Below are 23,049 nucleotides of genomic sequence, written 5' to 3'. Positions count from 1 at the left end.
TGGAGGGACGCCTAATATTTTAAGTCTGGCAGCTAGGAGTTTGGGATATTTTTTAATACCACACCCTTTAAGGTATGGTAGGCAAGTTTTATTCCAAGACACTTTCATTGCAGGACTGAGCTCCCACCAGCTGGCTGAAGAGCGTGGCTGGATGCATTTTCCATGAGTGTGGCAGTAGCAGGACAAGGGGCCTCAAAGCCCCCCCCCCGGCCTCCCCCCTCCCTATGACAACAGGAAGCCTGCGCAGAGCTAGCTAGAAGAGCCAGTGAAACAACTCCTGCTTGCTACCCTGATGGGACACAATCAAAAGTGTATGTCAGGATATCTGACAGCAAATCCCAATTCATAAAGGAGGCAAAGAGAGGGGCTCCCCTAGTCCAGGAGAGCAATTCTCATCTCCTTAGGACTGTGGCACTGGCCAAAGGTCCAGCTTAAACAGCTTCTGGGAAGAACAACTTTGCTTTGTCGTTGCACTGCAATTACTGGCTAGATTTATATCCCCGCTTTTCCTCCAGAAGCAGACATAAGAATTGTCCAGATTTTCCCTGCAACGACCACCCTGCGAGATATGCTGGGTTGAGAGAGATCACCTTAAGTCTAAGCCAGGCTGGAGAGTTGGCCATTATCCTAAGAACTAATGCAGAGAAGATGTAGGGCTAGGGACAAATCCTATTGGAGCCTGTTAATTAGGGGGTTGAACAAAATTCGATTCAAGCCCCCATCTTTCTTAAAAGTAATTTTTTGTGGAAAGTATCCTTGAGAAACTGAGAAGATCTCCCTTCTCTGAGATACACTATCCTAGCATGTCCTAATTCATGGATGGTCTTGAAGTTCTTACTGGGGAAGATGCTCTGCCCATACCAACTATCAGCAACCGTATTCTACAATTCATAGGGAACATGTGCACACACAGTCATGTTATTACTCTGACAATCTCAGGTGATATAGGGCCTGAGATGCTGGCTTAAAACCATAATGAGGAGATGGGTCCCCAGAAAAGGGGGGGGATGCATTCCAGAGGAGTAAGTGAAAACTCAGCCCAGATAGCAAGAAAAGGAGGGTGAAGACAGCTCCTCCTTTATAGTTCCCAGAGTATATTGTAGATGCACATAGTAGAGGACTAAGTTTGACAAAAAATTGTCTATAGGTGTGAAATAATAAAGAACTCCGCTTGGAAGAATTGCCACATTTGATTCTTGGTTTTGGGCCTGACAGCCTGGTTTAAAATCAACCACAGAAACCCACTTTGGGGCTGTCATTCTCTTGCACAGGGGATAAAATGAAGGGAGAGATGTCGATTGCCTTGAACATCTGGAGATGTTCAGCAGAGGGCAGCAACCCACAGGGAATGTGCCACAATTCCTTGGTGGGCTATGCCAATTCCATAAATTATCCCGAAACGGTCTGGACAGAGTTTGTTTAAGGCTCTTTTATCCATAGAACCCTTATTAAAATACATAATGCGGGGGGGGGGGAATTCATACAACCGTCCTTTTGAAACATATTTCAATAATTCCAAGTAAAAAATGGTCATGTTCCAGAATGGTTACAAACAAATCTTCAAACTTTCACCAGAGCCACCTGCTTCTTCCCAGAGGAGGTAAAAACTAACTCTACATCTTTTGACTTCCCCTTGTTAACAGAGTCTACTCTACAACCTGTACATTCTGATACACATCAATAGGATAACTCCCAGAATGTCTGCAAATTTTTCTATCTTAGCATGAATCTAATTAAAAATGAATTGACAGGTTTCAGGGCAATTACATTCCCTTAAGTCTGCCAGGAGAGCAGTTCTTCTACCTATAGTAGATTCCCAACCAGAATGAAAATGAACATGTGGTCCCATTTCAACTAGACTTCCAGCCAGGATTGGCAGCAATCTGGCTATCTTGATGAATGACCTATGCCAAAAACTAGATGGAGATAAGAGCAGCCCTTGAAGTTCTCAAAGTCTCCGCAGCTTTCAATATCATTAATCTAAGTATCCTTCAAAAGAGACAGATTCCATCCTGCCATTTTCCTCCTGCAAGCTTTGAACTTGTTGTATAGCATTGGGGTCTTCAACATTGGGGCCTCTGTGGTTCAGACTGCTAAGACAGTCTGTTATTAACACAGCTGCTTGCAATTACTGCAGGTTCAAGCCCCACTAGGCCCGAGGTTGACTCAGCCTTCCATCCTTTATCAGGTAGGTAAAATGAGGACCCAGATTGTTGGGGGCAATAAGTTGACTTTGTATATAATATACAAATGGATGAAGACTATTGCTTGACATAGTGTAAGCTGCCCTGAGTCTTCGGAGAAGGGCGGGATATAAATGCAAATAAAAAAAAACATGGGAGGAGTTGCATTTGATAACTTTTCTTGCTATTTCACCCTAGTCTAGCAGGCAGAGGAAAGAAGCTGCAGAAGAAGCCCCAACAACTTAGCTTTCTTCTTAACTCCCAGAGAATGTCTTATGCCTCCATAGATGCTTCTCCTACCTTCAAGCAGGAAACCTCAGAAAGTGGGTAAGGGAAGTGATTGGCTGCCATGGGAAACCTGCCAAGTGGCTATGAATGGCAACGCATGATGCTCCCTAAGGTGCCAGAATAGAGAATAGTGAAAAAGAAACACAACCCAAGCCAACCAAATGCCCCATAGTACAATAAGCTCTGTACAGTTTATTTGAACCCAGGATCAAGTTTCCTGATGAAGGAAGTCTCCTGACACAGGGGATGGGGTGGGTTGGAGGAAGAGGGCATGGGATTTGATTTAAATATGTTTTTATCTGGGAGGCAGAATGAGATTTAGTTTCTATCCGGATGATGGAAGATGGCAGGTGAAATGTGAGGGAATCGTGGAATTTATCCCTTCCACTCTCATTTCCACCATGGTTTGCAGAGCCTCACTTTGGACAGTCCAGAGTAGAAGCACACCTTCAGCTGAAGAGGGTGGAAACAGCAAACCAGAAAGTTCTCTTCCTGCATCAGGGACAGAATATGATTTTTTTTTGGTTCTTTTTAGCAAAAGCACATTCTCTGGCCAAGTGAATCTGAGGAATAAGAAACAGATCATGTTGAACAAATCCTGGCTTTGCATTCTCAGCTCCTGTTCCTTTTTTCCAACTGAATGGAAGCATGTCTTGAGCATCCTTGCAAAGAAGACAGATATCCATCCTTTGGGACCATTTCAAGGACACGCCAAGACCCTAGTGAGGACCAAGCTTTTTTCAACTGTGGCTGGAAGTCCTAGCAAGCATGTCAGGCTCAGTTTGTTCTGTATTTCTGTCTGTGATATGCGGAGAGAGCTGTTAAGTAGCCAGATGGGATGATGAGCTATATTTACTTGAAAATCAACATGCCAAACTCTGTATCTCCTAGCGACAAATTAAGAAAAAAAAAGGGTATGCATGAAAAAGGGAACAAGTCAGTGACCTTCTTGTTCCACTCACAATTTATCAATAATCTCTAGGCTATTATTATAATATAATATAATAATCTAGGCTAAGCAAAGAACCTCAAGGATAATTCAATATGAGCCAGGTCCACCTCCATATGAGGGCTTCTGTTCTCATTCAGTGCCAAAGTGCAGAAAGGAGCCTTTTCAAAACATATTTCTCAAAATGCAAAAATGTCTTGTTTGTGTTTGAAAAATGCTTTCTGTATACGCAGAAGTACAATGTTATTCCAGGACTGAATCACTAGTCTTAACATAGGGTGTAGAGACTATACTCTGGTGAGCTCTTGCACAAATTAATTATACAACTTGAAATTAAGTAGGCCCCTAATTGATTAAAATATTCACACCAATCCCTGAAGAGGCAGGCAGTCAAGTGCAGATTATTTAGTGTGTTATGCACATTATTTATTTTATTTGAGTTGTTGACAGTAAAATTCCTTTAAAAAAGAAACCATGTTATTGGATGAAAAGGCCTTCTTTATATTTTCTTCTTTCCCCCCTGCTTCAGAAAAGCAAAATCCAGAATCAAAATAAGGTCACCATGGAAGCACTTGGGTTTTTTAACTCCAAGAGATCCATTCAAGAAAATTTGTTTCTCAAACATCAAGTTTGACCTGACGGATTTACTGATTAAACCAACTGAAGCCATAATTGTCACCTGCATGTTGGGATGTCTCAAATGAGAGCTGGAGAATCCATTAGGGAAGCTGGGGTCTGAAAGTTATGCTCTCAGGTTTTGACACATGTCAGAGCCTCAACCTCTTATTAGCTGTGGAAAAGACTAATGCCCAATTCATGTTTTGCGGAGGGGGCCTTGCCAAATGCCTCGCCTCCTCTGTTGCTACCTTACTGCAACCCCACAGCCCCCCCCCACTAAATAGCTATGCGACAGTTCTTCTAGGCAACAGCTCACATGCTGCATCAAGAAGAATCATCTGAATGGTATTTTTAGGTTCCTCTTAATGCAATTTGGCAGCTGGAAGTAAGTAGCGCAAGCCACTTTCCCCAAGACTTGATGTTTAAAATTGTAGACTCCAGACATCAAAACATTTATCAAAAGAAAGATGGCTCTGAATTTAAGATGACCCCACCATAAATAAACACTACATACAAATACAGACCATATGTAATGCCCTGGTTCCCCACTTTGTCAACTTAAAATTCCCTAACATATGTGGACTTCAGTGCCCAGAGTAGCACCACACAAGTTGCTAAGGTTGAAAAACACTGCCACAGACATAAATATGACGCAGTTGTAGAAATGCAATATGCAGATTTGGAGCCATGCTCCCAAAACTGACATGGGGAAGAGAAAAAATTAATGGGTTTAGTAACTGAATGCCACCTAATGAGAAAGAAGGACTCACTGGAGAAGAGCCTAATGCTGGGAAAGATTGAGGGCAAAAGAAGAAGGGGACGACAGAGAACGAGGTGGCTGGATGGAGTCACTGAAGCAGTCGGTGTGAGCTTAAATGGACTCCAGAGGATGGTACAGGACAGGAAGGCCTGGAGGAATGTTGTCCATGGGGTCACGATGGGTCAGAAACGACTTCGCAACTAACAACAACAACAACAACAACTGAATGCCACTAAAACCAGGCACTCTTTTAAAAAACCAACTAATCCTTGATCGGCAACCCCTCTCACACAGAATGAGCTCTCCTTCCAGCCAAAAGAAGAAGGATGGAGATGAGGAAGGGAAGGGCTGATGCCCTGACAAAAGAAAGAAAAAGGGGGGCAGGAATAGCGGAGGAAAGGTAAGGAAAAGGTTGCTTCCCTTTAGCCCCAAATCCTGAAGTCTTCTTTCTGGAAATAGTCTCTAACTTCCATTCTATGAATATGGGATTGTTTCCCTACTTCAGAGGTAAAGATTGTAGGTAAACAGGCTACGTGGAAGCCATTCTTCAGCTTCCCTTCTCTCTCTCTCTCTCTCTCTCTCTGTGTGTTTAAAAGGCAATTCTGTTGAAGGAGGTCTCCTGAAAGACATTGCCATTCCCAGGGTCTCATTCATTCCCAGGTCTCAAGGCTGAGACCCCTCCAGGAACTGCTGCTCAGGTTTAGCCAAATCTCCAGATTTGTAGAGGTCTGGCACAGGTACGTTTTGCCTCCCTTCTGATGAGAATCTCCCATTGCTAAAGAGACTCCCCCTGGAATAAGATGCAGAATCTGCCTGAGGTCCTCTTTAGTTCGGCTTCCTCTTCCCTGAGGACAAGCAGGTGACTCCAGAGAGCCAACCAGGAGAGAAGGAAGGCGCAGAGCCCATCTGCTCCCTTTACCCAGGAGTCAGGCAAAGGTGCTCTCAACAAATCCTGAACCTGCTGCAAGGCATTCCTGCCCGTCCAGCTGCTGGGATCGATTGCATTCTGCCATTTTGCTCATGGCATTATGTTAATAAAGGAGTGACAAGCCCGGGACCAGGCATTTCCGTGAAGCCCCTTCTGCTCTCCGGCTCCTGATAGCTATCACTGGCATTGAAATGATCCTGCTATGGAGCTGCAATTATGCTAATAAAATTCTTAATGCTAATAAAATTCTTAATGCTGATGCTTCAATAGAAGAGGAAGAATCTGTACCATTTACTCTAACCCCTCCTTTTCTCACCCTCTGCCAGTGCTCAGAAAACAAGGGATGTATTTTATTTTCCTCCTTCCGTTCAGCATCTTCCAGTCTAGATCCAACAATGCTTCCCCCCCCCCGCCCCCAACACAAAGACACTTTTATGAGAAAACCACATTTCTTGGGTGTGTAGCAGCCTCAGCACAAGGCTAATGCTTTGCCTTCAGGGTCCCCAGACAAAGGCAACTGGGATCAGGTGGATGGGCCAGGCAATTCCCTGTCACTTCTTGGCTCACAGCAGGCCTGAGATCTCCTTCTAGATGGGCCCTTAAGTCCTTGCCCAGAAGTTGCTTCTCTCTTGGGCAGGGGATAAACACCCCCCACCCCCCCCAAAGCTGTGGCTAGTCTGCAGCGTTTCCCAAGAAGCAGCCAAATGTGGGCTAAGGACATCGGCTGAATTTGCCATGATCCATAGTTTAAGGCAATTAGCAGGCGAGGGGATGTTTTGGGAAGCCCCAGTAGACCCCTCTCCATGGCCAGTGGGTGCGTCTCCCTTGTCGGGGTTGAGGCAAAAGGGCTGTGAGCGAGTCAGGGCTGCTCCCGGGAATACAGAGCCCTCCGGGCCGTCTTCTCTCAGGGAAAGTTCCCCTTTCCACACAAGCTGCGGGTAGGCCTCGACTTACAACGCTTGTTTAGGGACCGTTCGAAGTTACAACGCCACTGAAGATAACTTATCACTGTTTCTCACATTTACATCCGTTGCAGCATCCCCTTGGTCATGTGATCAAAATGCAGATTCTTGGCAACTGACTCATATTTATGACGGTAGCAGAGGTCACCTCTTGCGACCTTCTGACAAGCAAAGCCAATGGGGACGCCCGATTCACTTAACAGCTGTGTTATTAATTTAACAACTGCAGTTACTCACTTAACAATCATAGCAAGAAAGGTTGTAACATGGGGCAAAATTCTGTCTTGGTTAGCAAGAGAAATTTTGGGCTCAATTGTAATGGTAAGTTGAGGACTATCTATATCCTGCACTTTCAGGGAAAAAAACACTCAAAAGAAATGCAATAAAAAGTTAAATGGAAGATAAACGATCTTTACTTCTGCCTTCAGTCCATCAGCTCATTTCCTTCTTCTCGAAAGACCACAAATCAGGGAGCAGTTTGCAACTTAGAATTTGACGAAGGCCAGACAGAGTGGCAGCTCCATGGAGCTGGTAAGTAAACAGATGCTCTGCCTGCCTGCCTGCCTTGCCAGAGAACCCACGGCTTGCAGCTGCTTTGGGAGACGCCCTGCCCTCGGGCCAGCTGAACTGCTGATGGATTTCTGCAACAGGAAGGCTGGCAACCAAGGAACTTGGGCAAAGCACCCTTTTAAACTACTGTATTTCCCAAACAAACTGTACCTGCAACAGGAAGGGGCTGCAGGGGCTCTAGGGGCTGATCAAGACAGCCCGCTTGGCTTAAGTCTCAGTTTATCTGTCCCTCTTACTTTTTGTTTCGGTTCTGCCTGCAATTTGGGAATACTAGTCTTCTTTAGAAATTGGAAGGGTTACTAGAGCAACGTTTGTAATCCTAGATACGTGAAAGCCTCAAGGGGCAGCTATTCATGAAACAAAGCTGAACAGGGTTAGTCAAGGAAATCCCAAGTCTGGGACAGATTGGGCAGTCAGAAAACAAATGGAAATTCCTTTTACAATGTATTCTACAAGGATCTGACATGAAGTGAACAGGAGTCAAATTAAGCCCAACTCTTTAAAGGACTCTAATTCTTGCTACCATAAGCTCATGAGTAGGCATCAAGAATGTTTTCCTCACCTCCTCAAGTTATCCCCATCTCATGTCTTGGGGTGGGTGGGCTTCTGGTGAGGATTCACGGTGAACTAGATATCCCCGAAGAAACGGGCATGGCATTTGTGGCAGAGATCAGTGACCAGACAGTAAATTCAGGTGCAGTTTCTCTGGATCAAGGAGAGACTGTGAGATCACCCACTTGTATTCCAGACAGTTGCTCCTTGTGAGTAGATTGCAGGAATTGGGGTTTTTGTGACTGGCTTGTGAGATGAGTGACTAAGAATCTAGGGGTTTAAAGCCACAGTGCAGTCTATATGTGATCCCACAGGCCTCATTTCTTTAACACTTTTGGATGTAAATAACTTACAGCTAAAGAGACATTTTGTGAGAGGCAGGTTCCACTTAGTGATTCAACATTCTTTCTGGATTACAAAGGAAGAAAAGGTTTTAAAAATTTAAAAACTTTTCACAAAAAGTTTAACAAGGAGCAGATGTAAGAAAGTTTAAAATGAATAAGGAGGATAGTTATTTTGAAAAATTATGAAATTGCTTTTGAACAAATTGGAATTAAAATAGACAAAAGAATTGGATTTTCATGGGAATGTTTTTGTTTACTATTAAAGAGTGGAGACAACGGGGAACTGCCCAACCTGGTGCTTGGAAGAGGAGGAAGAGGAGGAGAAGAAGGAGGCTTGACTTGCAGCCTGCTGCCTGATCCATTGATCCTGATTCATCATCATCCATTGATCCTGATTCATCATGATCTGAACTGGCAGATCAGTTAACAAATCAAATAACAAATGTATGTAAGAAACATACCACAGTAGTAATGGGAGACTTTAACTATCCTGTTATCAAGTGGGAGACAAACTCTGCAGCAAGTGGGATATTGAACAGATTCCTAATCAACTTTCCTGACAACTTTGTCATCCAAAAGATGGAGGAGGGAACTAGAGGAAAAGTTATACTAGACTTAATTCTTACTAATAGAGAAGAAGTGATAGAGGGAGTTGAAGTTGACTGAGAATGACCGAGAATAACCACGTCATACTGGAATTCAATATAAAGTAACACAAGCAATAGAACATAATAATTACCAGAGTCTTAGACTTTAAAAGAGCTAATTTTAACAAAATCAAAATTTCAGAGATAAAAATCCTAAAGGGGAAAACAACTCAAGAAGTGTGGGAAACACTGAAAAATATGATTATAGAAGCCAGTGGTGGGTTGCTACTGGTTTGCCCCAAGGTGGGCGAACCGGTAGCAGCGGCGGGAGGCTCCGCCCACCTGCCTGGATGTCTCTGCACATGCGCATTAGCATTGTGCACGTGCACGACTGTGTGCATGGACATGAGCGAACCAGTAGTGACGGGATTTGAACCCCACTACTGATAGAAGACCAGTCCAGCACAATACCACTAAAAAAGAAAAACAAGAAATCCAAGAAGAAACCAGCATGGTTGCAGAAAGATCTCTCTGATAAACTGAAAAAGAACAAGTACAAAAAATGGAAAGAGAGTCACATAACTAAGGCCAGAATAATATCAGCAGATAGCCCGAATCTGCAAAGATGAAATCAGGAAAGCAAAGGCTCAGAATGAACAAAGACTGGCAATAAAAGATAATAAAAAAAGTTTCTTTCAAAATATAACTAACCAGAAAAAAGTCAAGGAACAGTTGGTCCCCTAAAGAGAGAAGACGGCAGATAGAAAGGAAAGCTGCTTAACACATTCTTTTCACCAGTCTTTACGCAAAAAGAAACTATAGCCCAACCTACCAAAAACATAACTGTAGAAGAGACTAGAAATAAAAATTAAAATAAGCAAGAAAATGGTAAGAGAACACTTGTCTGACCTTGATGAATATAAATTACTGGGACCTGATGGATTACATCCCAGAGTTCTGAAGGAGCTGGCAGATGTCGTCTCAGAACCATTGTACCATATTGCACCGGGGAACTACCAGAAAATTGGAAAAGAGCTGATGTGGTTCCCATCTTTCCCCCCCCCAAAAAAAGGGGGGGGGACAGATCCAGGAAACTACAGACCAAAGTCTCACATTAATACCTGGGAAGATACTGGAAAAAATAATAAAAAATAGATCTGTGAACATTTAGAAAAAAGTAAAGTTATAACTAGTAGCCAGTACGAGTTTCTTAAAAACAGATCATGCCAAACCAATCTTATTTCATTCTTTGACAAAATGACTAAATTAGTAGACCAGCGAAATGCTGTGGACATAATATACTTAGACTTCAGCAAGGCATTCAACAGAGTAGATCACAACCTACTTCTTGGTAGGCTAGAAAAAAGTGGGATAGATCGCTTCACCACCAGATGAATTTGTAACTGGCTGACAATCTGTATTCAACTAATAGTCCTTAATGGTTCTACTTACTATATTTTTTGGACTATAAGATGCACTGGAGTACAAGACACACCAAGATTTCAGAGGCAAACAAGAAAAAAAAAGTTTTTGCCCTCCCTAGCCCCCAGGAGCACTCTGCAAGCCTTCCAAATCCTCTGCGCATCCCATTTTTTGGAAAAAACGGGCCCACAGAGGGTTTGGGAGGCCTCAAGAGTGCTCCTGGGGGCTGGGGAGGGCAAAAACACGACATGCGGGGGTGGGGTTTGGGAGGCCACAAACTGGCCCATTTTTCACAAAAACTGGGTCTGCAGAGAGTTTGGGAGGCCTGCATAGTGCTCCTGGGGATTGGGGAGGCAAAACGCCCATTTTTGCAAAAAATGGACCTGTTTTTGTGAAAAATGGGCCCTTTTTTGGCCTCCCAAACCCCCCATGTGTCATGTTTTTGCCCTCCCCAGGCCCCAGGAACACTCTGCAGGCCTCCCAAACCCTCTGCGCATCCCTTTTTTGCAAAAAGCAGGCCTGTTTTTGGTGAAAACGGGACGTATGGGGCGGGGTTTTGGTAGGCCAAAAATGACTGTATTCGGTGTATAAGACGCACCAACATTTCCACCTTCTTTTATGTGGGGGAAGTGGGTCTTATACTCCGAAAAATATGGTACATCGACATGGAGGGAAGTAAGCAGTGGGGTACCACAAGGTTCCGTCTTAGGCCCAGGACTCTTCAACAACTTCATCAATGATTTAGATGAGGGAATAGAAGGGGAACGCATCAAATTTACGGAAGATACTAAACTGGCAGGAACAGCTAACACCCTAGAAGATAGGCTCATGGGAGCTAATCAAGGAGAGAAGCAACCTGGAATTAAGGAGAAACTTCCAAACAGTGAGAACAATTAACCAGTGGAACAGAAGTTGCCTTCAGAAGTTGTGGGTGCTTCATCACTGGAGGTTTTTAAAGAGAGACTGGACGGCCACTTGTCTGAAATGGTCTAGGCTCTAGGGTCTTCTGATTGAGCAGGGAGTTGGACAAGAAGACTTTCAAAGTCCCTTCCAGCTCTGTTCTGATTAACTAAGATGGTGGGTAGTCCAACACTAGCTGGGTTTGCATTTGTTTGGACCCAGGAGGGGAGATAGACCAGGGGTGAAATCCAGCAGGTTCTGACAGGTTCTGGAGAAAAGGTAGCAGAAATTTTGAATAGTTCTGAGAACTGGCAAACACCACCTCTGGCTGGCCCCAAAATTGGGTGGGAATGGAGATTTTGCAATATCCTTCCCCCAGGAGTAGGGAGGGAATGGGGATTTTGCAGTATCCTTCCCCTGGAATGGAGATTTTGCAGTATCCTTCCCCTGGATTGGGGTGAGAATGGGAATTTTAGAGTATCCTTGCCCTGCCACGCCCACCAAGCCACGCCCACCAAGCCACTGAGATGGACCCAAATCTCACACAGGAATGCTGGCACAGGCCCAGTGGCACTGCCTGGCCTTCCCCTGAGCGTTCCCTAAAGTCAGCCAAGAGAAGAGCAACCTGCAAGGGGCCTCCTCCTCACCTCCCTTGCGGCCTCCGTGCAGCCCCCCACACCCACTGCCCAAGGGCCAAGTTGTGTCACAAGACAAACAGGGGCCACATCGTCCTGCTGATGCAGCTTCTGGGCTGCCAGCTGCCCGTCAGCTTGTCAACTTCTTCTCCTGTAGTCCTCTGGAACAAGAATGGTGTTGCCTGACACAACACACAAGGGTTTCTTGCTGAAGCTGGCAAACATCCGAGGACAGCAATCTATTTACAGGCTTCACACATTGACACATTTAGAGGAAACATGACAAGGAGAAACACTCTGCCACCTCAACGCTTCTTTTTTTGCGGGTTAGGCACACACTGCGCTTTGTGTACACAGATTAAGGAAGGGACCAAAGAAGGAGAAATGAGCAAAATAATGCTCATGTGTATGTGTGTGCAACCAAGGTAATTTTTTCAGATTTATTTTATTAGATAAAAAACATTGGGCCATGCCAATGTCTCTGTGCCCTTTTGCTGGGAAAGAAAGGGGTGGGGACAGGTGGGCAGAACCTTTCTGAGGACCTGATAGAGGACTAATGGTGCCCCCCCCATTGCTCCTTCCACTGTGGCAGCCCCACCCCCTGGGGGTCCCACATTTCAAACTGCTCTTCCCTCCCTTAATGCCAGTCTCTAGAGGAGAGACCGTTTCACTGCCCCCTAAACTCAGGTGGTCTTCTATTATTATGAAGGGCTATTTATATGCAAATCAGATCCTGCTTGTCCTCTCCTTCCCATTTGGCAGATGGAGAACTAATTTCCAATTGCACCAGGGCCCCATTTCTACCCAGAAACTATATGCTGCCACTTCTCAGGTTCACTGGATTTAAAGTTTAATCCAGATGTACAAATGCATATATGTATGCACAGTCTTTTCACCCCCGTCATCAGAGGAAAAAAGAGGGGACAGGATAAAAATTGTAATCTCTGCAGGATTTAGAACATCCAGGACAGTCCTATGCAGTGTTAAAAGAAAAACTGACCAGCACTTCAGAACTGAAGAATAAGTGAAAATAGACACATTCTATATTATTTCACAAGAAAGAGAGACTAACAGCAGCCACAAAGAATGGACTGGATGAAGGGCATTGCATACAGGTAGTCCTCAATTTACAAAGGTTTGTTTAGTGACCGTTCAAAATTACAACGGCACTGAAGAAAGTGACATGACCAGTTTTCACACTTACAACCGTGGTAGCATCCTCATGGTCATGTGATCAAAATTAAATACTTGGCAACTGACTCATATTTACATCGGTTGCAATGTCCCACGGTCACATGATCCCCTTTTGCAACCTTCTAACAACGTCCGTGGGGATTCCAGATTCACTTAAGAACAGTTTGACTAATTTAAGAACTACAGTGATTCACTTAACAAATGTGGTAAGAAAGGTCATAAAATAGGGCAAACTCATGTAACAAATGTTTCACTTAACAACAGAAATTTGTAAGTTGTAAGCAGAGAGCTACCTGTAGTATCTACCTAAGTAAGGACAAAGGTGCAAGGGTGAGTTTACGTTTAATGAGGTGCTAGTTTGAAAAAAACTAATAAATTAAGCATTTGGGATGATAAACGCAGGGAGATGCATGAATATATATATATATATGTATGCGTGCTTCTCCCTGGGTTCATCATCCCGAATTGGTTTTATTGGTTTTATAAATAAGTCAAGGTGGTGAACATATCTAGTACTCTGTCTTCCTCCTATTTTTTATTATTTTTTATTTATTTATTCAATTTCTGTAGCTGCCCATCTCAGTCAATGACTGTGGGAGGCTTACAATTCAAAAAATACATTATGACTAAAAATACTAAAAACAATAAAAACATCCACATCAAATAGATATAGGAGAAAGATACTTGGCCAGTTAGCCAACAGAGCCAGGAAAAGGGGTCCTTAACACATTCAGCACACGCACGGGGACATAGTCAATCGGCTTTTGTGCCTAAAATGGAACTAGAACCCTCCGTTTCCTAGTGATTGGCCCAAAATCACTCAGCTGGCTTTCATGCTTTGGTGTGATTAGAACTTTTAGTCTCCAGCCTGGTGTCTTTATTACTAGACCAAATCGAGCTCTCCGTTTTGAAGAAATTTGGAGAAACAGACAGTAGGAGTTAAAATAAGCCCTAGGACCCCTTGGCCAACTTGGGCCTGGATGCCTGTCTCCCAGTCCTGGCCCTGCTGCTGGACAGGGCTGCCTTCAGCTCCACATCTCACTTGCACCCTGTAGCTCTTGGATACCATGTCAGAAGGATAAGTAAACAGCTGTGCAATGAGAAGTATTTTATTGGGGGATGCTGATACTCAAAATACCAAGCTGGCAGCAGAAGTAGCAACCTTTCAAGTGGGCTGGAAAACATCCAACAAGGAAAACAAAATAGTTAGCCACCCCCAGCTGTTCCAAACTGGACTGGAAGGAGCCAGGGCACATTACGGAAGAGTTAAAAATAGGTTCATATGGGTCACCTGATCAGGCAAGGAGGCAGATCAAGAAAGATGCAAAGAACAATCTTTCCCTTGGAGCCTCCTGGATCTTTGGGAAGACCGGATAACAAAGGAACCATAAGACCGGAAGGGGCCCTTCCCTCCTGAGTGTCTACCTCAGAATAAGAGGGGAGGGTTTCAAATCAACAAGCTTTGGGGAGCTTAGATTTAAATCCTGCAGCGAAACTCGCTGGATATCCTGCCTAATGAAACACCCCCACCTTCCACCCCCAATTACTGTTTCCCAGGAAAGAGAAAAGAACCCAGCAACAGAAACCCCCAAAGCTGGACCAGAGCAATCTAGCTTGGCTGCCTGTTTTCCATGGTAGAATGAGGACCCCCCTCTTTGGGAAGTCTACAACTGGTCATGAAAGCAATGGCCCTGCCTATCCTTGGTGCCCTGTGGCCAACCATGGCTTGTTTTCCTGTCTTAGAAAACTGTCACCACCATTTCTTGGGGCAAATCCCACATTCATTAAATATTGTTCAGAGAATAATATTTCTCCTGTCCTAGATTTCCTAGGCAATTTGCTATTCTATTATTATAACAGATAGAAAAAAGCACGAGCTCTTTTCTGAAATTCCCACTTCAAAAGTGAGTTTGCCACTCCCTTCTCCCAAGGATTTAGGAAAAGCAAAAGGAAAAAAAGGGGCTTTGATCCCTGGCAATAACCAAGTGGAGTGGTCTAAAATTATGGGTACCACCAGGAAGACCCCAACTGCTGAAGCAGCCAATCAGAGCCTTCTCAAGAAACTCATTCTTCTGCTATTTCCCAAGAGTTTAGTCTCTTTGGATATCACATTAATAAGTTTCCAAAGAGATATCAGAGCGAACAAGGGAGATGAAGAGAGGACTGAGAGTCAGGAGGTCCCAAGAACTCTCCTGTGCATGGACTGGAAAGGAATCCAACATCTGGAATGAATCCAATCTGTGCCCTCACACCAAGACAAGGACCACAGCAGGGACGGCAGGACTGTATTTCACGGCCTAAATTCATGAAGTCAACTTCTCATTCCTGAAGGTGACTTCCACTACATCATGGTTGCTGGAGGGATGCAATCGGCTACATCCTTTTTCAAAAGGCACTGCATAAACAAAAGGAATTGTTATTCAAAAGGTCTGTTTGAGACAAACTTGTTGAGTCACTTTCTTGGAGCAGACAGACACACTGCAGCTGCCAAAAAGCTTCAGGATTTCCTTTTGGAGACTGGAAGGGCTGTGTCCAGAAATCAGTGGAATACTTTTGCCAAAGGTAACAATAGCAATATGAAAGTTAGCATAGGCATGGGCTAAGAAGGAGGAAAGGAATGTGAGAAAGTTCACAATGCCCATATTCACAAGACCGCATCCAGCTGGAGAAAGCACATCTAGGTTCAAGCTATTATTTCCATGATTCTGAAACAGGCCGAGGCCAAAATGGCTGGTGGAAGGATAGACCTTCAAAATTTAAAGCTGGTCATTTTAAGATACAAACACTTTACAAAAGCTTTATAAATAATAAAATCAAGGCAGATGAATGGAAAAAACAGGAAAATTATAGGGAACACCATTATCTGAAAGTCAAGCACAGCACAGTTCCATAGATTGCTCAGGAGTCGTATGGCAGATCCAAGAAAGTAGATGGCAAATACAGCTGTGCAATTCTACCTCTGGGAAAACATATGGAAAGGGATGGTGTGAGACACAATGTGGGCTTCTGCTCATTTCCAGAGACAGTTGTCAAGTGAACTTTTGATAGGGGAAATGGCAGAACCTGGTGGCATCTTAAAAATTATTGCAGAAGCTTCTGTGGGTCAGTCATGATTCCTCATTGCTTTAATTTCTGGTTGATGTTCTCGGGTTGTCTCTTAGGGGGTCTTGTGGAAAATTATCCTTCTATTTTTTTTAAAAAAAGTATTGGGAATATTTAACCAAAAGGGGATGGAGGAAGGGGAAAGGGGAAGAGTGAAAGTAAAGCAGAAGGAGACGTTGTGTGTGAATGAGCCAGCCTTAGTAAATGTCCCACTTTGGTCTACTGTCAACAGCCTTTGCATAATGCACAGACAGCCTTATTTGTTACAGAAATGGGAATAGCGCAGGGACCATTCAGAAAAATCTCCCCCACCCGCCACAGAGCCTGCCTAGGTGATGGGCGGGTGAGGGGAGGAAGCTCTGAATCAACCCTTTCTTCCTCCTGCCTCATGTCCGCCTCCACTCAATGACTCCATTGTTTGCCCGGCTCCTGTTCTGCCAAGAGCAGGCAGGTGTTTGTCAGCTTTCTGGCTAAATGAAGCCACCTGGAAAATCTGCCTTCCCTTTCATCCCCCTTCTGGCTACTGGCCTTTGTTTCTTCCACTTTTAGACAAAGCAACTGAACAGCCTCGAGGAGGAGAAGGCTGGGACTGGGGTCAGCGTAGTTGCCAATGGCTTTCAAACAGGACCTTCCTTCTTTCTTTTGCAACAAAGATGGCTGTCGTTAGAAAGACGAGCTCTCAAACAGGAAATGATTGCCCCTTCCTCCACCGAGCATTTCTGAGTGGCATTGATCTTCCCTGGTGGGGTTGGTGTGGGAGCCCCACACCACCAGAGAGAAGAATGGAGCTCTGAATCTTAAAATGGTGGGGGGGGGCAGAGTGCAAGAGGTCGGGCTGCTAGCAAAGGAAGAGGGGAGATGGGTGTCCATAGGCTGCGTCTCTAAGGCCACATGGTAGCCCAGAGCTTCCTTTGCAGCCCAAGCACACCAACATCATATTATTCCCTGGCATTTTGAGTTTAGAAGCACAATGAAAATGTCATATTATCCCCCAAATAGTTATTAAAACCAACAAATCCTTCCGAACAGGGAAAAATTGAAGGAAAAGCTTCATATCTTTGTATGTTTCTGCCATTTTGTCCTAGCCATTTTAATGGCAAGGTTTACCCGTAAGTCTGAGCTATAAACTAGGGGCTACTGACTACAATGGCTGAGTTTACACACTGCACTAACCAAAACCCTGATCACACCCTCAGCAGAAGGCAATGCACTTATGTCAGCTGCAGTAACCCGTAGATTACAAAGCAGGAGCTTTTCTCCTGCCAACATTTTAAACCATTTTTCCCCTTTTCCTCCCCAAGTGCAAGTTGTTCCAGCTGCTACTTCCCACATGCCCCCTCCTGCTCTCTCTGCTCCACCCAAGCTCTGCCTCTCTCCTTTCCCCAGACCAGAGCACTCAGCTGGCAGCAAGAGAGGGGAGCTACATGTCCAAAAAACTGCATGTGAAGAACATTTCTGAAAAGCTCCGCCTGGAAGTTTAAAGCTGGAGCCCGTTCACAGACGGGGGGAGAGAGCTTTTAAGCTGCATCCCCTGAGAAAAGGGGGGTTCGCCTCACTCCTCCAAGAAATAGGAACCCAAATGTCTGCTCCGGGTTGACCAGAGCTGGAATAAATACAGGGATTCTCTGCAGGACTGGAAAAACCGAGCCGCCGAGGGCCTGGAGGAAGATCCTGGGAGCCTGTGCATTACTCAGCCCGCCCACCAAGCACCTGCTCCATTGCCAGAGGCACAGAGAAATTCACTATTTTGATAGCTCTGAAAAAAAACGGCAACTTGCCTCCAAGACAGCCTCCCCCCCCCCCCGACTTCCTAACACCTCCTTCTACGATATGCAATTCTCCCTGCAGCTCCTGCAAAACAGGGTCAGTGAAACCAGCAGCCAATGTGCCTTCATCCAGGCTTGTTCAAACCTACACAAGCTTCCCTATAAAAGAGCAACAGAGGAATTCAGATTTTAACAACACCACAACAGCCTAAGCTTCGCAAGCCATGACCCCATCGCCCTACTGAGTTCCTCCCAACCCACATCATGAAAATGCTCTGTCCTGCTCAGGATGTCCACTCACCTAACCTTCTCAGGTGCAACTTCCACCCGTATTTGTTCTTCCTGTTGTCTCAACCTCCCTCAGTTGAAGCATGAGAACACCACAAGAAAGTCCCTCAACCTGTTGACCCGATGGAAGCTCCTGCTTCACTGCTTCCTTCCCCACTGGGCTGCTTCTTTCTGTCTGGACAGGAAAGAGCTGCCAACCCAAGCTGGTGAACCCCGGAGGGATTTTCTCAACTGGAAACCCTTTGAACCAATTTATGCCTTGATTCTTCCAAGACTATGTCAACCTAAGTATTTAAAATACACTCACCAGTTAACCAATTAATATCCATTCACAAGAACATCATTTCAACAAGGCAGATTTGCTTAACTGCAGCAGAGTTACAAAACAATAATACGATTTGCAGATAACTGAGCATTGACTTTTACTTGTTATCCATCAAAATCCCACAAACCTTATTCTTTGAAAACCTGCATCCTGAAAGTGAAATTTCATTTTTTCAAATGTGGTTCTGCTTTATTTCGGTGGAAGACAACAACATTTCCTTAGAGTCTGCAGTTCTGAGACAGAGCTCAGATTAGAGCTCATAATATTCCCCAATAGCAAATGAAGAACGTCTACATTCAAAATTCTTCCTAGTGCCCCAAATTTCATGAACTCAACGTTCCTGCTGAGATATTTAGATACTCCAGGGAAGAACTTCAAAATCTACACAGGGTCTTGGGTTTTCATTCAACATTCTACCATTTGCACACCAAACTTTGGGGAGTGGATTTCCTGAAATTACACTGTTAAGCTGTTTTAAAAACTGTTGCATTTATTTGGGATGGATATGGAATCGTGCTCAGCATTTGAGGAGGTTGCTGAACTTGTATAGCAAGGAGAAACCAAGGTGGCTATTACCAAAAGAGGCCCAGTTAAAAAAAACCCGTTGCATTTCCTCAGAATGAAATCAGCTGAGGATGAAAGGTGTGCCTATACAACAGTTCAAAAGCTTAGAAAAACTTGAGGAAGCCCCTAGCATCAATGTATCCCAAGGTTCCTTATATGGAGTTGGAAAGACCTTCAAAATCTGGACCGGAATCTGACTCCAATCACAGAATCCAAGAGCTGGAAGGAATGATTGAAACCATCAGGCCCAATGCTCTACTAAGCGGGAATATAAATTACAGCATCTGAAAGTGATGGCTGTCTTGCCTCTCTTAAAAACATGTATTGGTGTAACTATTTTTCATGAAATCATGTAAACTATTTTCCTGCTATTAGGTAGGATGCGTCAAACATCAAACAATGTTTAGAGTACACAAACAAGTGCACAAGTACACAAACTCAAGTATTCCAAACAAATGCACCCTGAGTGGACAATGTTCCTAAAACTACCCAAGTGAATATTGATATGAAAGGCAAATTCACCCCTGGTGAAAGACAAGCCACAAGATAATTTTTTCTGCCATATTTTACCTACCAGTCACTGACGTATCCTGGTAATCTCCAGGAAGACAGTACGCAACTGAGAAAAGTCACACACACAACCAGGACTGGAACCAGTATAAAAAAGAAACACCTTTAGGATGGAAAGGCTCTTACCTTGAAATCTGCCAGTTGCTGGTTGATTACGTCCACCTCAGTCCCAACTACCCACTGCACTGCTTCACCCTCTTCTGCCGCAGTGGTCATGTAGTTCAACTCCTTCAGCTTGTTGTAAAAGTCTTTGACGCGAGCCAGCGTGGTATCCACCTGCTCCAGCCGGTTTTTCCCCCTTTCAGTCAATTTGATGCACTGCTTATTTAAGGTCTCCAGTTCACGTTTCAGCCCTATGAGATCAGGACTCCCTTCATCATCCAGCATCTGCCTACATTTCTCTTCCGAAGCTTGGATATCCAATCTTAACCATTGAAGTTTGCCCAGAAATTCATGGGCATCATCTGCTTGGGACTGGAGGCTGTCCATGTCCCTCCCAACAGAGCCCATGCTATCCAACTCATCATCTAGGTCAGTCAGTTGAGAAAACATTTCCCGAACATGATTATTAAATTGTCCTATTCCTTCGAGCTTGCTTTCCATGATTTTACAACATTCATTGACTTTTTGCTTCACCCCTTTGAAATCTTGCTGGACAATTTCAGCTTGGTGTAAGAGATGAGAAGAGTCTGATCCATCTGGAGTATCTTCCACGAGACCCTGGGTGAAATTCCTGAGGTAATCCACTTGGGCTTCCAAGGTCTGAAGAGCCTCCTGTTGAGCTCTCAGTTTTTCCAAATTTTTACTGCTGCAGGCCTGGGGGCCAAGAGCTTCATAGATCTCCAGCTGGTGCTTTGTCCCTTCTAGTTTCTTTTCAATGTTCCTAAAACTTTCTTGGAACTCCTTGAGCCTTTGAGACATCTCTTCAAGGGACTCAGTCTTTGCTTGGAGCTCCTCTGTTATAGCATCCATCTTCTGGTTGATCTCTGCTTTCTCATCTCTAATGTCATCTTCATCCATTTCTGATGCATCAATGAGGATGTCAGCAGCACTATTCAGCATCTCTAGAAGGGAGCGTCGTTTTGCTACATCGCTCAACATGGCCTTTGACCTTAGGAGAGCAGCTTCCAGTTGCACTAGATCCAGAGTGACTTCCAACTCTAACATCTTTGACCTACAATCCTCCACCCAAGGGAAAAGGTCTTCCACATGGCGCTGATATTTCTGGGCCTTCTGTAAGCAGTCCTTAAGTCTGGAGTGCCGGCTGGCAATTTGTTTGCTCAGCTCCTCCCAGTTTGTTTTCAAGCTAACTAGCTGGCTTTGCAATGTTGCCTTCTCTTCCCCAGGATGAACAGAAAGAAGCAAAGATTCCTCTTCGGCCACAATCATTTCATAGGAGCCACTATGTTGGTTCAGGCTCTTTTGGGATTCTTCCTGCTCCTGGATCTGAAACTGCAGCTTCTCCAGCTTGGCTGAGATTGGCCCACTCTGTGCCTGCTGCTTCAGTTTGTCCTCTAGCCAAGTGTGGAGCTCATCAAACATCTGCTGGAATTGCTGGGAGCAGGCAAGTGCCGTCTGCAAGCGATTCAGTCGGTCACCTAGAAATGGGAAGGGATGCATGGCTGAAAATGTACTTCACAATACAAACTCAGTCTTTGAACTTGTCCCAGGGAGAAAATATTATACACATTTGAAGCAAGCTACTCTAGGAAATAGAAGCATTTGACATGGGATGGGCTGCCACTCTGTATTTTTTTTTCTCATGGTCATAAAGGACTTAAGCCCAATTACCATCTTCCTTTTTCCTCTGGGCACTCATATATAATTATTTTTAGCTCTAATTATTGTAAATTTTAAAATACATTTTTCTGAATTTGAAAATGGAGAACCATTCAGCTATGGGGATTCTAGGACACACTGTACCAGTCCCTTATGCTATCTTTGGGGAGGTGTAACATTACTCATTGTGTGGGTGAGCAATCCTGGAGAAGTGAGAATTTTCTGTTTCCCTCTTTATAAAGCACACTGAACCATAATGGGGTTTGGTTTTGACTTGTGTGGTTTTGCTTCTTTGTGAGATTACAAGAAAAGAAGACCCAGCATTGTCTCCTGGACCATTATACACATCAGAGTGTTTGGGCAGTATATTTACAGCACTGACATGACCTACAGGTTCCTTCCTAGGAGAACATTCACAATGGCTTGACGTGTGTTAATGGCCCTGCTGAATTTAATGCCACCTAAAAATGGGTACATTATAAGCTTCTGAGCCCAACTGCCCACTACCCACTTCCTACAACTTCTGGCGCTTTGAGTCTACTTCTCAATTAAATGGTACCATTCACTTCAAAATCTGTGAACATTATACCTGCTAAATCCTCCAGCCCTTTGAGAGGCAAGGCGACAGTTTCCAGGCGCTTCCTGAGTTCATCTTTAAGGTACTGCTCTCCAATGAGAACCGAGAGCTGCTCGCACAGGGCTTGAGCCTCTGTGATCTCCTCTTCCAGCTGCTCCAACTCAGACCGGATTTCACTGGTTTCCTCCAGCTGCTGCTTCACAGCCTCTGGTTGGGTGCTGATGGCAGACTGGGTGCTCAGGCGCTGTCCAGCAGCTTTCACTTTCTCAGACAATCCCTGGAGCAGCTCCTGGAACTGGGTGCTCTTGACCACAGCCTGGTCGATTTGACTGGAACGAGAGTTGAGACGTTCCATAAGCTTGGTCCACTTCCTGTTGATAGCCTGGAGCTCCTCCTGCACATGGCTGTGAGATGGACACTTTTCACCCGGGCTGGTGGGGATTCCCTGGGCTGCCTCGTTCAGCTGGTCATATTGGTGCTTCCGAGCTTCAAATTCTTTCAGCATGAACTGCAACACAAATAAGTATGTGACGGATTAAGGGGATTCAATTAAAACAAAAGGTAAAGATAAAGGGAGAAGGAAAGGATGGGTGCTATTAGCCTCACTACAGTGGGAGTCACCATTTTAAGAACTCAGAAACCCACGAAGACAGCTGCAAACACAGTCTTCCCAAATTCCACTAAAATCATTGAGATGCCTTTTTCTGTAAAATAAATTGGTGGTTTTCAAGTACTCTGCCCTTGGGGATCCATCTTTATATGGATTAACATGAAAGTGAACTCCCACGCATTGCAAACGATTCTGAAAAACAATCTAGGGAGAGCTCTTGCTTTATGAAAGGTGGGCAAGGATATTCTTGGCGCCTGGGAAGGAAAACGCTGCACATGAGGAGCAAACAGACACTTCAGCCTTATCTCTCTAATGTCACATCAATCCCACCATTAGGGAATCGGTGGGAAAGAAGTCCCATAATTCACAGAGATTTCATCTTAGTGTAATCAGTAATAAGTGACTACTGGAGTCTATTTCTCTAACTTCTAGGATTCCATAACTGAATCCCATTTTTCCCATTATTCATCCTCATTATTGACCTTCCATGTGAATATTGCTTCCTTGATTGTGTACTGCTGTTAGGGTATGGACACTTAAGAGAATGCCCTAGGAATCGCTCAATATGTCTTCTAC

The 23,049-nt window shown here is 44.4% G+C and overlaps 1 protein-coding gene across 1 annotated transcript in view; it reads right to left on the bottom strand.

Moving 5' to 3' along the window:
* Positions 1 to 23,049, bottom strand: part of MACF1 (microtubule actin crosslinking factor 1) — a 248,817-nt gene that overhangs the window by 76,306 nt on the left and 149,462 nt on the right. Inside the window, exons 51-52 of the mRNA XM_058195880.1 lie at positions 21,876 to 22,371; positions 19,634 to 21,105 (exon numbers count right to left, since the gene is read on the bottom strand). Coding sequence (XP_058051863.1) covers positions 19,634 to 21,105; positions 21,876 to 22,371 — 1,968 coding nt within the window. The remainder of the gene's footprint in view (positions 1 to 19,633; positions 21,106 to 21,875; positions 22,372 to 23,049) is intronic.

The sequence above is a fragment of the Ahaetulla prasina genome, chromosome 10, assembly GCF_028640845.1.
Source record: "Ahaetulla prasina isolate Xishuangbanna chromosome 10, ASM2864084v1, whole genome shotgun sequence".
Classification (NCBI taxonomy): Eukaryota; Metazoa; Chordata; class Lepidosauria; order Squamata; family Colubridae; genus Ahaetulla; species Ahaetulla prasina.
This window is presented reverse-complemented; position numbering and strand designations above follow the sequence as displayed.